Below are 14,184 nucleotides of genomic sequence, written 5' to 3' on the forward strand. Positions count from 1 at the left end.
GCTAGATTTGCTCTCTATACCTAGACTGAGAAATCTAGGGAATGAGATAGTTGACAAATAGACATTGAAAGTTTACAGTTTGAAAACAGCTATAGTAAGTGATCCAAAATTAACAGTAAATCAAAATGATGTATAAATAGAAGCCAGGAGATTAACAGTGTTGAAAGAGAAGGCAGTTGTCAGTGGAAAAAAAGAAAAGATGAATAAAAGGAAAAGGATAAATGATGAGAAGAGCTGAGTCCTGGTATGGCCAGACATCTTGAGTGAGGATCCCATCTGCGGTCAATTACTGTACTAACCAGGCTGCCTTCAACTCTGAAGGAGATTTTTGTCCATGGTTTCATGAGACTTGACTGTACTAGACATTGCTCCATCTGCTAGACTGAGTTCAGCTTTCCTTAGGTTCTAGAACAATATGGAAATGTAGTGTAGTCTTGTTTCTCTATTATGCTAAACATGCTTACAAAAATTACCTTTTAATTATTTGAGGTTACTTTAGTCTATGTCCCTTATAACCAAAGTAGCATAACTAACCCAGTATGATAATATATGGAACAATATATGTATTTCCACTACAGTTGCAGCAGTTTGCTATTGAATTTTAAAGGAATGCTTTAATTTGAATAAACAAACTATTTTTTACAAGCAATCTGCAGAGCTAGGGTTTACAATGGGAGAATGGATAATTTAAAAAAAATCTTTTAAAATCTAAAATCTAGGCTAAAACTACTCGAATAAAGGTACAAAAAAAGAGAATGTAAATCATTTTGTAAATCAAGTTTTTTTTTTTTCATGCTAAGTACAGCCATTTTTGAATTTTAAAATAGATCATATTTTTCTCTACAAATGCCCCAAACAATACATTATCTGGAAATAATAAGAATATTTTTAAGAGCACAAGAGCACTGTTCTAAGAATGCTTACTAAGAATTGTACTAATTCAACCACTTCTGAAGATTTCAATGTTCTACCTCCCTAATTGTACACCATGGAAGAAAAAAAGGTTCATCTTGGATTTTTTATGTTTATCATGCTAGCTAGATGATTTAGGCAAAACTAGACATCTATATGTTATCATTATCATCACTGTATAGGGAACTATAGGGAATTAACTGGAACCAGGCACTGTGCTAAGCACTTTTACAATTTAATGTTTAAGTTAATTCTAAATTCAATTCTAATAACACCAGTACTGTTATCCCCAAACCAGGTGATGAAACTGAAGCACAGTGGGGCTAAGTAACTTTCCCAAGATTACACATCTAGTAAGTGACAAAATCAGAATCTAAGCAACCCTTTGAATAAACAAAAATGATTAATTGTAAGAAAAAAAACCCATATGTAAGATGATGGCCATCAACCCTTTAGTCCAACTGAAACATTGTTGATGCTTTGATGATTAATCTGGATTTGATCATGATAAACAATTAACAGTGGTTACTCACAAGAAGTTAAAAATACCAGACATACCATACAGTACCATGTGCAGTGACATATAAATCAATAGAAAAAAAATATGTATGCACCCTTACAGATTTTTTTCTCAAAATTCACTGTTTTTAAGTACTTTGCTGAAAAATTGGGATACATAAAAATTACCAGTTTTTCTTTGTGGATTAGGTGCCAGAGATGTCAGAATTGAGGCCCCCATTTAGTAACTCTATGGAATCAAACCGCATACATTTCTATGTCTACCCTCACTTATTTTATATCCTCATTTTTTTAATTTCTCTACTTTTCAGACAAATCTTATTTTATTATAGTCATTTTTTAAAAACACCTTAATATTTTTGTATGAGATTAATACAGTAGTCCCCCCTTATCTGCAATTTTGCTTTTCACAGTTTCAGTTACTTTCAGTAAGCTGTGGTACTAAAATAAGTAGAAAAGTCCAGAAGTAAACAATTTATAAATTTTAAACTGTGCACCATTTTGAGTAGCATGATGAAATCTCACCATGCCCCACTCCCTTCTGCCCCAGTCGTGAACCCTATCTTTGTTCGGAGGATCCACACTGAATAAGCTACCTGCCCATTAGTTACTTGGTAACCATCTGGGTTATTAGTTCAACTGTTGTGGTATCTCAGTGCTTGTGTTCAAGTAACCCTTGTTTTACTTAATAATGGCCCCCAAACCATTCACATAACTTTTATTATAGTATATTGTTACAATTGTTCTATTTTATTATTAGTTAGTGTTGTAAGGCTCTTACTGTGCTTAATTTATAGTAAACTTTATCACAGGTATATATGCATAGGAAAAATATAGTGTATAAAGGACTAGGTACTATCCAGTTTCAGGCATCCACTGGGGGTCTTGGAACATTTCTCACATGGATAATGGGAGACTATTATACATAAGGAAAAAGTAAAAATAAAGAAAGAGGACTGTGTTTTAACTATGCAAAGATAAAGGTAGCTTGAGTGGCTTAGCTAGTGACCTAACATTTTTGAGTGAGACCGATACAAAATCAAATCGGGAGGTAAAATGTAACCCGTAGGACCATTATCAGGACTAGAAGAGATAATGCATGCTAAGCATCTAGCCCAGTGCCTGGCTTTGTCTCCAAGCTCCTCAGATGGTAATTCTCATCTCTCTTTTACTGCCTCAAGCTTCCTGCCTTGCAGTGTGCATCTGAAGTCTTGTTCTCCCCAGGTCTTTAATCAGGAAGTGCTGGGATAGCTTCAGAAATAATTATCTGAATCCAGTAAATTCCACTTATTCCCCCTATAGGCATATTACCCAAGGTTTATAGTCTATTTCTGGTCCTCTCCACCTCCTTTGCCACTGCCAGGTGGCATTTTCATTTTCTTACAAATGCTAATTTTAATAGTTAACCTGGATCCATCCACAATTTTATTTTTCACATTTAAATTAAATATGTCTTTAAATATCCTAGTTCATTAAAATAATGCCATGGTTGTAAATGTACATTTAAAGAAAAAAAAAGGAAGAAAGAGTGATTGTATTTAAATGGCATTTGTGATCCACTTGTTTTTTGGTACAAGAGAACTTAAACACAAAGGGAAAAATTATCACCATGGGAAATGTTCAATTAGATGAGTTCACACTCCAAATGCTTAAGCTGGCTTTCACCCTTAACTGCAGTGTGATGATATGTTTTAATTTCCCTTGGCTATGGTTTTAACTTGAAAGGCTAGTTGATCATTTACTAGTAGAGTCCTGCTTAAATCAAGTTCATTCTCCTTGGCTGTTCTCTTCCTGATACTCGTAGTTAATTGTATGTCAAGTATTCTTAAATGGAGAATAATATAGTAACAAAAGCTGATTTTTTAAATTTTAATAATATGAAAAAAGCACAGCAAAAAAAATGTCTCTTGAATTCTGGCTATGATAATGAAGCTTCAGTTGCATACTCAAAACACTATAACAACACCTTTGCTTTCTCATCTGTGACTCATTTGTGGCAATGAACACACTTTTCTTCAAAGACAGACTTTGCATATCAAAACAATACTTCACATTTAATGGATTCCGATTTTATCTGTTGTGAATAATGAATCAGTACTATCAAATTTTGACAATGGTAGATTGTTTTCCTTATTTCACTAAGAGATTTGCAAGACTAATTGGGTTATTAAACTGTTGTGTCTCACAGGATTCAAGGTTTAAAATGTTTATGCTTTGTATTAATTGCTGCAAATTAAAACCAGGAGACATTCAAATAATGTTGGTGTGGGTCGGTTATTTCATTAAACCTTTTATAAATGATAGATTGTTACAACTGCATTGAAAATGAACACATGAAGCTATACATTTGAAAACTTAACTTGTGTGTAGTAAAACCTCACAAATTCAGACTAGCATGAGAAGGGGTTAATTTTATTTTTTAAATGTGAATAATTAGTATACATAGTATATATGTACTTGTTTTGAAGTGTGTGTCAAATTTATATATAAATTTCTACAAGGTTAGTAAATAGTTGTGGGAAGTTAAAACTTCTTTCAGTCCTGCCTGTATGGTAGTTTGGAATTTATTTGTAATTAGCATATAAACTGTTAGTGTGTAGCTAGAGATTTCTGAAGTTTGTGAAACCAGTTTACTCCTATGAGAACATAAAAATTCCCTCTGTAATCAATTTATTGCCATTAATTTTATTAGCAACCTCTTTATCCTAGGAATTAAAACTAACAAATGTAAATTTCCATTCAGTTTCTGTGATAATTATTTTCACATTAGAAATCAATGGAATCTAAATAATATTTTCCTATATGTCTCATTTAGAGTTAAAATGTTATTCTCAGTAAACATTTACTGAGTGTTCACTATGTTCCAGTGGCTGTACAAAGTATTTACATGTAAAATCTATTTAATCCTCACCACAGCCCTAGAAATAATCCCAAATTATGCAATTTTTATCACCTCCAGTTGATAGATGAGGAAATTGAGTTTTAAAGAGACTAATCCCTGCTCCACTGGGCAAATTAACTAAATAGCAGAGGAGAAATCAAATCCATATCATTTGGATTGGATGGGAGGTTTAACCACTACATAATACTAGTGTAGATTGTGCAGGGGAAATCACCAGAACTGTGTTAAATTGCAGAAAATAAGCCTCTAGCAAACATGCAGATGGTGTAGATTTCTTAGCCAATTCAAAGAAGAGGCAAAAATATCCAACTGTGGAGTGTGTTGGAACAAAACAACTCTGCCTTTGAATCATGATTTGGTCCTGGGTATATAGTACAGATAAAACTTATACAATTGGATGCCAACGTGAGAGTGTGTATTTCCAATCTACAGAGGGAATTTGGACACAGTGCAAATAGCACTCTTACTGGAATATGGTTATTTGTGGCCTGTTAAAAGTTGGAAACAAAATGTAGCCAGCTTGGTAAAAATCTGCTATGGAAAATACTAGGTGTCTCTCCTCTTGCTCGAAGTACTGATTTGCTTCTTTCGTCTCTAGTATTTTGCTCATAGTTGTAAATTTTTTCTCCTCTCTTTTTCACTAGGTAGGTAGGACTAAAGAAATTTTTATAAAAATTGTCAGCGTTGCAGATGTTGCCTCCAGATTATAGCCTGGATTCTGGAATTGTTTAAATCTTATAGATATAGGAATGACTGTGTAAGCATAATTCATCTTATTTGGTAGTGAAGAGATGTTAAGTGAAGAAAAAATGTTTTCTAATGTTGTACAAAATTGGTTAAAGCAAAATAATCCATTATTTTCTTCACTTTTCAACTATAAAACCAATGCCAATAAAATTATACTAGGTAAGTTAAATCTTGTGTCAACAGTAAAATTATAAAATTTATTCTCCAATGCTATTACTAGCTCTTAATATTAAGTGAGCAATGGTACAGTTTGTAGCCATTGTATACATTATTTTTTGCTCTTGGGGTTCAGAGATAATGAATCGCTTTTAACTCTGCCTTAAGTACAACAGAAGACTTTAGAGGGAGATGATACTTGATCTGTACTTTGAAGGAAGAGAGTATTTATGATCAAATGAAAATTGAGGAGGAGAGAGAACAGACAGGGAAAAATGATCATCAGCCTCAGATATATTGAGAAATTATAAGTAATCTGGGTGGCTGGAGCATGGACAGTATTTGAGAGTAGAGACAGAAGTTAAGCTAGGGTCTAATCATCACTGGCGAGGAAAGTCACGATGAGTTGCAATTTTTCTCTGTTAATGAAAGTGTCACAAACAATTGGTGGTTTTAAACTGTGGCTCCAAATATTATGGCCTGTGTTCTTAAGAGGTAAATTAGGTGGTAATACAAGGGTGTGATAGAAGAGGAAGGGATGGAGGCACATAAACTAACAGGCTAATGCAATTCTTGAGGCAAGTAAGAGTGAAGACTTGAATTAGGGATGTGACAGTAGCAATAGGAAAGGGACAGGCAATTCCACAGGTATGTCAAAGGAGGAATCCACAGGAGAGTAGAAAAGGGAAGATGCTATGGATTGTGGCAGAGTTAATGACTTGGTTTGCTGCCTAGATTTCAGATTAAATACGTTTTGTGTGTGTGGGTGGGGGGATTTTTTTAACTAGCATATAGGCTTCAGAAGAACCTGTGTAACTATTAAGTAAATAAACTAGCTTTGAATTCTGTTTTTCTAGCATAGAATATTCATTATCTTCATAGGTAACAGCAAGCACAACCCAATTTGAAATCAGCATATCATAATGAGCTACAAGCAACACTTCTTCTAAAGCAGATATCAGAAAATATCTCAGACCCCAAAGATTGTCTTCTGCATAGTAGAGTTTAGCAAGTGGTAGAGATTGAGGTTTAGATTTAAATAGGAACTCTTGCATAAATATAAAGGTAATATTTTGAACTCTAAATATTTTAAGGCAAAATCAGTAGGCAAATACAAAAAAAAGTAAGAAAATATAAGCTGTGAAGATATTTTTAATGCTTGGGAATTACTGTTATTGTCATTAAAAAAAGAATAAATAAGAAATAATGCCAAGACACATAAGCTCAATTTCAGATTCTGCCATTGATTTGTTCCATGTTTTAGGATGCATTTCTTAATATTTAATGTCCTGAGTCTAAAATGAATGTAAACAAAGTTATCTTTATTTCTCCTCCAAGTATCAAATATATAGATATAGATAGATATATCAATATAGATATATAGATATAGACAGATATATAATTGAATATTTTATTCTTTATTGGAGAGATCATGAGCTTTGGAGAGGCAGTTCAAGTCTCAAATCTTGACCACCAATTTATCATTTGTAAAATGAGAATAATAACAACAAATAGGAATTTTGTGAGAAATAAATGAATGTTAATTCATCTTTTAAAAACTTGCATAGTAAAAGTCCATTGATTTTATATCAAAAGAGATATTGCTTAAAAAGCTTGTGGTCACAAAACTCATCTTATTCGGTTTCATAGGACTGTATAAAGTAAAAAGTAAAAGTTTCAGTGTTTATGTATCACTTTGGTGAAGAAAACAAGTAAAAAATAAAACTAAGACTCCCCTCACCCAAGCCTTATAAATTTTCAGTAATTCAACTAATATTTTCTACGCATACAAGCATAGATATGCAGTCAATAATGTTTATTTTATATTGTTCTTTTTGCAAAATATTGGAATATATTATGCACACTATTAATCTGTAATTTGCTTTTTTCACTTAACACTGTCTAATAGATATTATTTCATGTCGATACAAGCAGATATACCTAGCTCTTTTTAATAGTTGTATGTTATTCTGTGTATTCATACATTGGGATGATACAGACCATAGAGGGGACTTCTCGGGTACATGAGAGAAGGGTGTGGGGATATCACAGGTATTTGAATAGCATAAAAACTGGAAGCCTATAGTCATTAGATAACTTTTGGGAATCAGGATCAACCAAGCCCTAATTTTTAATTTATGTTTACTAGTTTGAAATTTTTGTAGTAAAAAAAAAGTCACTGTTATTGCAATCAAAATTTCTTTGAATATTAGAGAGATTGAATATCGCTCCTATTGCTTTTGTATGTTTTTTTTTCTTTCTAACTTGCCCATTGATTTCATTAGCCATTTCTCCTACTTCATATTTTTCCTATAGGTTTGTAACAGTTCTTTTCCTATGAATATTATTATCTTACTAGTGGCCTGGTACACAAAATTTGGGCATGGAGGGGAGCGTCCCTCAGCCCAGCCTGCACCCTCTCCAATTAAGGGCCCCTTGGGGGATGTCCGACTGCCGGTTTAGGCCCGATCCCTAGGCAGCCATTGGCTCCTTACACTTCACTCCTTACACATCCCACAGGGATCGGGCCTAAACCGGCAGTCGGACATCCCTCTCACAATCTGGGACCGCTGGCTCCTAACCGCTCACCTGCCTGCCTTCCTGATCACCCCTAACTGCCTCTGCTTGCCTGCCTGATCGCCCCTAACTGCCCTCCCCTGCCAGCCTGATCTCGCCCCCAACTGCCCTTCCCTCCTGGCCTGATCTCGCCTTCAACTGCCCTCCCCTGCTGGACTGATATTGCCCCTGGCTGCCCTCCCCTGCAGGCCTGATCTTGCCCCCAACGGCCCTCCCCTGCCAGCCTGACCTCACTCCTAATGGCCCTCCACTGCCAGCCTGATCTCACTCCCAATGGCCCTCCCCTTCAAGCCTGATCTCGCCCCCAACTGCCCTCCTCTGCAGGCCAATTTGGTTCTGATTGGTCAGTTTTTATGCCAGTCAGTGTCAAACACTTCACCTCCTAGGCAGCCATTGGCTCCTCACAATTGACCCAGATTTGGTTCTGATTGGTCAGTTTCTATGTCAGTCAGTGTCTCTGGCCTATCAATAGCCCTGGTGGAGGCCTGGAGAGAAATGGAGGCATGGCTGCTGGCCAGACTGGGAGAGAAAGAGAGAGGCAAGTGCTGATCAAAAGCTGCCACAGAGGCAACAGATCAGTCCCTGCTTCCTTCTCTCTTCAGGCCTCTCTTTGGCCCTGATTTGCAGCCCCCTCAGCAGTCAGTGCTGAGGCACCACGCCTGCAGCAGAAGCAGTCAGCGCCAGGTTGCCACAGCAACCCAGCTGACTGCAGGACTGACTTCCAGTTGGTCGAGCCTCGGTCTTTACCGGTCATTACGACCCAGGGTTTTTATATATTAGGATTGCCTCTTCTATATTGAATGTTGTTATTTTTTCTAGTGTGTTATTTTTATTTTAAATGATATTTTGGTTTTGGTTATGGTTTTGCCATGTTGAGGGTTTAATAGCACTGATGAGAACCCTTAAACCACAGTTCTCCAAGAATGAAAATCAAACTGGACATTGCTTATGCAACTGAGAAAATCTTGAGACTAACAGCTTACTTTTAGATCCCTGTTTTGAAGTTATCTAAATTACAGCTTCTAGATTAAATAAAAAATATTTTATAAGTCACTTTCAGATATGAGATGCACAGCTCATCTCTTCCACCAATTAATATTTATCCTCCTTAAAAAGTACACGCAACTCTTACTTTTTTCAAGCAATTTCTGGGAATGACTGCCCCAGTATATTCTTCTGTGCCTTATACTCTTAGCCTCATTTTGTTCAGTAGTTTGCACTTATTGCTGTAATATATATATTTTTAAATTATAACCCATGTTTCTTGAAGTAACATCAACCTTAGGGTAGAAAATCAAATAGAAAAACAACATCCCCTTAGAATATTTTTGGCTCTTTGCACTCCTGTTTTGATCTAGCTCCTCATTATCCTTTCAGCTATAGTTTAATGTTCTTCATTCTCCTTTCCTATGTATTCTCCATGGAGCTGTTACCCATGTTGCTCTTTTTCTGTTCTCCTGTGGTATCACTGCCTACAGCATACACCCAGTTTCCTATCACTGCTGGTGCGTGATAGCAAAGTTCTGAGTCCCCAATCTTTTTAATGCTGCTGCTTCCCATATCCATAGAGATTACAGGAGTGATCCTCAATTGTAAATAAGCAGCTGCCACAGCTCCTGAGAACCAAGGATGAGCAGTTGTTGTTTTCCAAACACTTGATATAACAAAACCACTGTTTCCCACAACCACACAACCATCTCTACCTTTTCACTTTGTAGTTTTCTTCATGAGACTTACCATGATATTTATATCTATATCTATATCTATATCTATGTCTATGTCTATGTCTATGTCTATTTCTATGTCTATGTCTATATTTATGTCTATATCTATATTATTTATATTTAATTTATATATGTATATTTATATTTGTGAGATACCAGACTGTAAAGTTCAGAAAGGCAAGCACCATGCCTGTTTTGTTTAGTAGTATGTGCACAACACATCTTAGGCCTTCAATTAATAGCTACTTATTAGAGAACTAGAGGCCTGATGTATGAAATTCATGTAAAAGTAGGCCTTCCTTCCCCCAGCTACTGGCACTGGCTTCCCTCTGGCACCCGGGACCTGTGCTTCCCTCGCAGCCCAGGCTTCGTCTGGACGGTCATCCAGAAGGATGTCTGGAAAGACATCTCATCTAATTAGCATATTATGCTTTTATTATTATAGATGTTACTTATTAAATGCTAAATGCATTACAGCCATTTGTATTATACTACCTCTTATTTTACTTCTCGCAAATTTATAGTTTTTTAGACTTTTTTCTAAAATAAATAAAGCATTATAAATTTGATTGAAGCCTTATGAGTCCAATTCCCTTTACTTCTTGCCCAAACATTACTATGATAATATATTTGATATTTTTATTCCCCTGAATTTCTTTATATCTTTATGATATGTGCATGTATTTATTAGAAAAACATGTCAGATATGTGCCAAACTATCCCCTAAAGGCACTGACTGATTTACCTAGAGGCAAAGTCTGAGAATTTGAGAAGCTAGACAGAAAGCAGCTGAAAAATTGAGAGAGCTGAATACAAGAATAGGAGAATAATTAAAATTCAGGCTCTACAAAGTAATGAATCTAGGTGAACACCCCAAGCATAAGTATATCCTAGGAGGAGGAATAAATATTGACCTGTGTTGAATGAACCTAGACCCTAGTTGGATGAAGGTCATCTCTCTTAACCTTAAAACACTACTACCAGAAGAAAATAAATTCTTTTTGAAAGAATAGTAACTTAATCCAAACACTCAAATTATATGAGCATTTTTCACACACAAAAAGTCCTTTATTCAATCAAAAAATAAGCAGGCATTATAAAAGAATAATATAGTGGAATTTAGAGACAGATGTTATAGTAACTGTGATTATGATTTTTAAGAAATCCTGAGTGTAAATAATTGATGAATGTACATCTGCATTTAAGTTTTAAAATATCAATCAACATCATTAGATAAATTGAGAGATGGTGGTTGGTAAGGGATATTTGATGAAATATACCTTGCTTTTGGTGGAAATTTGGGCTAAAATATTTCATATAGTATCAATGTGTTTTTTTCTTATTTGAGGTCATATTTACTCAGGTAATACTTTCTATCTCATTCAGAATTGTATTACTCTTTTTAATTTAGACCCTAAAATATAAATTAATGTGAGAGCTATTTTTCTTTTTTTAAAAAAAAATTTGTTTATTGATTTCAGAGAGGAAGGGAAAGGGAGAGATAGAAACATCAGTGATGAGCCCTAGCTGATTTAGCTCAGTGGATGGAGCATCAGCCTGCGGACCCAAGAGTCCCGGGTTCAATTCTGGTCACATGCCTGGGTTGCAGGCTCCGTCTATTGTGTAGGAGGCAGCCAATTGATGATTCCCTCTCATCATTGATGTTTCTATCTCTCTCTTCCTCTTCATTCCTGAAATCAATAAAAAATATATTTTAAAAAATCAATGATGAGAGAATCATTAATTGGCTGTCTCCTGCATTGCCCCTACTGGGGATTTAACCTGCAACCTGGTACCCTGATTGGCATTGAACCTCGACCTCCTAGATTCATAGGTCAACACTCCACCACTGAGCCACACCAGCCAGCCTATTTTTGTTTTTTAATATTTGTCATTTGTATATATGTATATATTTATATATATAAATATATACATACATTATATATTTATATATAGTATATTGATATATGCATGCATTACATATTTATATAGTATGTATATGTTAAAAAGAAATGCTATCAGTCTTACATATTGGCTTGGGGTGAGTGTTTACAAGGTTATGAAAAGACTTGGTATATTCACTGGGCTTGGGCTTGTATTACCAGGAGCCTTATTGCAAGATTGAAAACACATGCAGAGTACATGTTCAGCAGCAGTAGGAATCTTGTCTTTAGCCTAAGCTTGTTTAATCTAAAACACAGACCTGCCAAGGAGCTCTGTAGTCCTGACTAATGGTCCACCATGAGCCATTTACCAGAGGAATGAGAAATCTTTCTTTTATAATTCATTGTAAGCAAACAGGAAATGAAAGTATTTAAGCTTGTTTCAAGAAAATTGCTAACAGGTGAATGTGAGGTGTGGTTTTTGGTATTACATGGTATCTGCTACTCCGATCCATCTGATGTATCTTCAAAATTAAGACATATGAAGATGGAGTGTATGATACAACTGAAGAGGCTCTTTAGAGACAAACATTCTAGGACATCCATCAGGAGCTACAAGCACCATCACATTGTCACTGATCAAATGGAGTCTATTTCCCTGATACCCAACATTGTTTTATCAAAACATTCCAGTGTGTAGCTTTTATTCCTACCTAGGAAAGTTCATAAAGAGATATCACATAAATAAAAATATTTATGATCTATATAATAATTAATGTGGTATATAGGTAACATAAGGTACTTTTTGTGGGTTTTTTAGGCACGTTCTTCTTTTTTATACACTAATATGTGTTTGATTTTAGGTTTCCTCAAGAACTGAACATGGGAAAAATAAGTGCTGAAATTATGTGGACCCTTTTTGCTCTGGATATGAAATATGCACTAGAAGGTAATTCCAAATATCTATTTGTATTAGAACACACATTTTAGTGAAATCATTATTTCTTGTTCTTGTTTTTAAATGCAAGAATTGATTAATTAAAACATGGATTGCTTCATATGACAGTTCTATTTTTTAAAAATTCTTTATTGTTTAGAGTATTACATATGTCTCCTTTTTCCCCCATTGACCTCTCCCCAGCCACCCCTCCCCCCAGCACATGCTCTCACCCCCCTAGTGTCTGTGTCCATTGGTTATGCTTATATGCACGCATATAAGTCCTTTGTTTGATCTCTTACTCCTCCCCCTGCTTTTCCTCTGAGGTTTAATGGTCTGTTTGATGCTTCTCTGTCTCTGGGTCTATTTTTGTTCAACAGTTTATGTTGTCCATTATATTCCATATATGAGTGAGATCATGTGATATTTATCTTTCTCTGACTGGCTTATTTCACTTAGCATAATGCTCTCTAGGTTCATCCATACTGTTGTGAATGGTAAGAGTTCTTTATTTTTTCAGCACTGTAGTATTCCATTGTGTATATGTACCACAGTTTTTTTAATTTATTTGTCTGCTAACGGGCACTTAGGCTGTTTCCAAATCTTAGCTATTGTAAATTGTGCTGCTATGAACATAGGGGCACATATGTCCTTTTTGGTTGGTGTTTCTGGTTTCTTGGGATATATTCCAGAAGTGGGATTACTGGATCGAATGGGAGTTCCATGTTTAATTTTTTGAGGAATCTCCATACTGTTTTCCACAGTGGCTGCACCAGTCTGCATTCCCACCAGCAGTGCAGGAGGGTTCCTTTTTCTCCACATCCTTGCCAGAACTTTTTGTTTGTTGATGATAGCCATTCTGACAGGTGTGAGATGGAAACTCATTATCATTTTGATTTGCATCTCTCAGATGATTAGTGAATTTGAGCATGTTTTCCTAGTTTTTATTTTGTGAAAAACCTCCATACTGTTTTCCATAGTTGCTGCACCTTTTACAATCCCAGCAATAGTGCACGAGGGTTCCCTTTTCTCCACATCTTCTCCAACACTTGTTGTTTATTGTTTTATTGATGATAGCCATTCTGACAGGTATGAGGTAATATCTCATTATGGTTTTAATTTTTGTTTTCCTGATGATTAGTGATGTTGAGCATCTTTTCATGTCTATTGACCATTTGAATGTCCTCTTTGAAGATGTCTGTTCAGGTCCTCTGGCCATTTTATTTAATCTGATTGTTTGGTTTTCTTGGTGATAAAATATGTAAGTTCCTTAGGTATTTTGGGTGTTAACCACTTATCAAATATATCATTACAAAAAAAAAACAAAAAACAAAAAAAACAACCCAAAACCTTGTGAACAGTTTAGTTCTAAAAAGTATTCCCACAATAGGAAGATAATTTTCTCAAAGTATTTAAAAGCAATAAGAAGTGCATACATTTTCATCAAATGGTCTAAGGTGCAGGATCATAGTGATATCTTACTTGTAAGATAATGCTCAGATGCAGGACTACTTGATGGTAGTTTATTGACTAAAGCAGGCCATGTTGAGAGTGTGGCTATTCATCTGCATGGGCATGGAAATGGTAGCCAAGGCTAGGCAGGTTAAAATCTGGTCGAAGCTTGCACAAGGACAATAGCAAGGCTCTTCACCAGAAACTTCACTTTTAATAAATCTAAGTCATACAATGCAAAGCAAGGAAATGCAGCTTTGAGTTTAAAAAAGTCTGTAAATATTATTTGAGCACTCCCATGTTTAGAGTGAGAGATAGAACCACAAACAAGTCTATGGTTTCTGTCCTCTAGGAACTTATCATCTAGTAGGTAAT

General features: G+C 35.4%; 1 protein-coding gene across 1 annotated transcript in view; it reads left to right on the plus strand.

Moving 5' to 3' along the window:
* The window catches only part of UNC13C (unc-13 homolog C), a gene marked incomplete at both ends in the record, with an annotated part of 518,328 nt that overhangs the window by 331,809 nt on the left and 172,335 nt on the right, over positions 1-14,184 (plus strand). Inside the window, one exon of the mRNA XM_079768690.1 lies at positions 12,284-12,369. Within this exon, the coding sequence (XP_079624816.1) occupies positions 12,284-12,369 (86 nt within the window). The remainder of the gene's footprint in view (positions 1-12,283; positions 12,370-14,184) is intronic.

This window comes from Cnephaeus nilssonii (assembly GCF_951640355.1).
Source record: "Cnephaeus nilssonii genome assembly, chromosome: 4".
Taxonomy (NCBI): Eukaryota; Metazoa; Chordata; class Mammalia; order Chiroptera; family Vespertilionidae; genus Cnephaeus; species Cnephaeus nilssonii.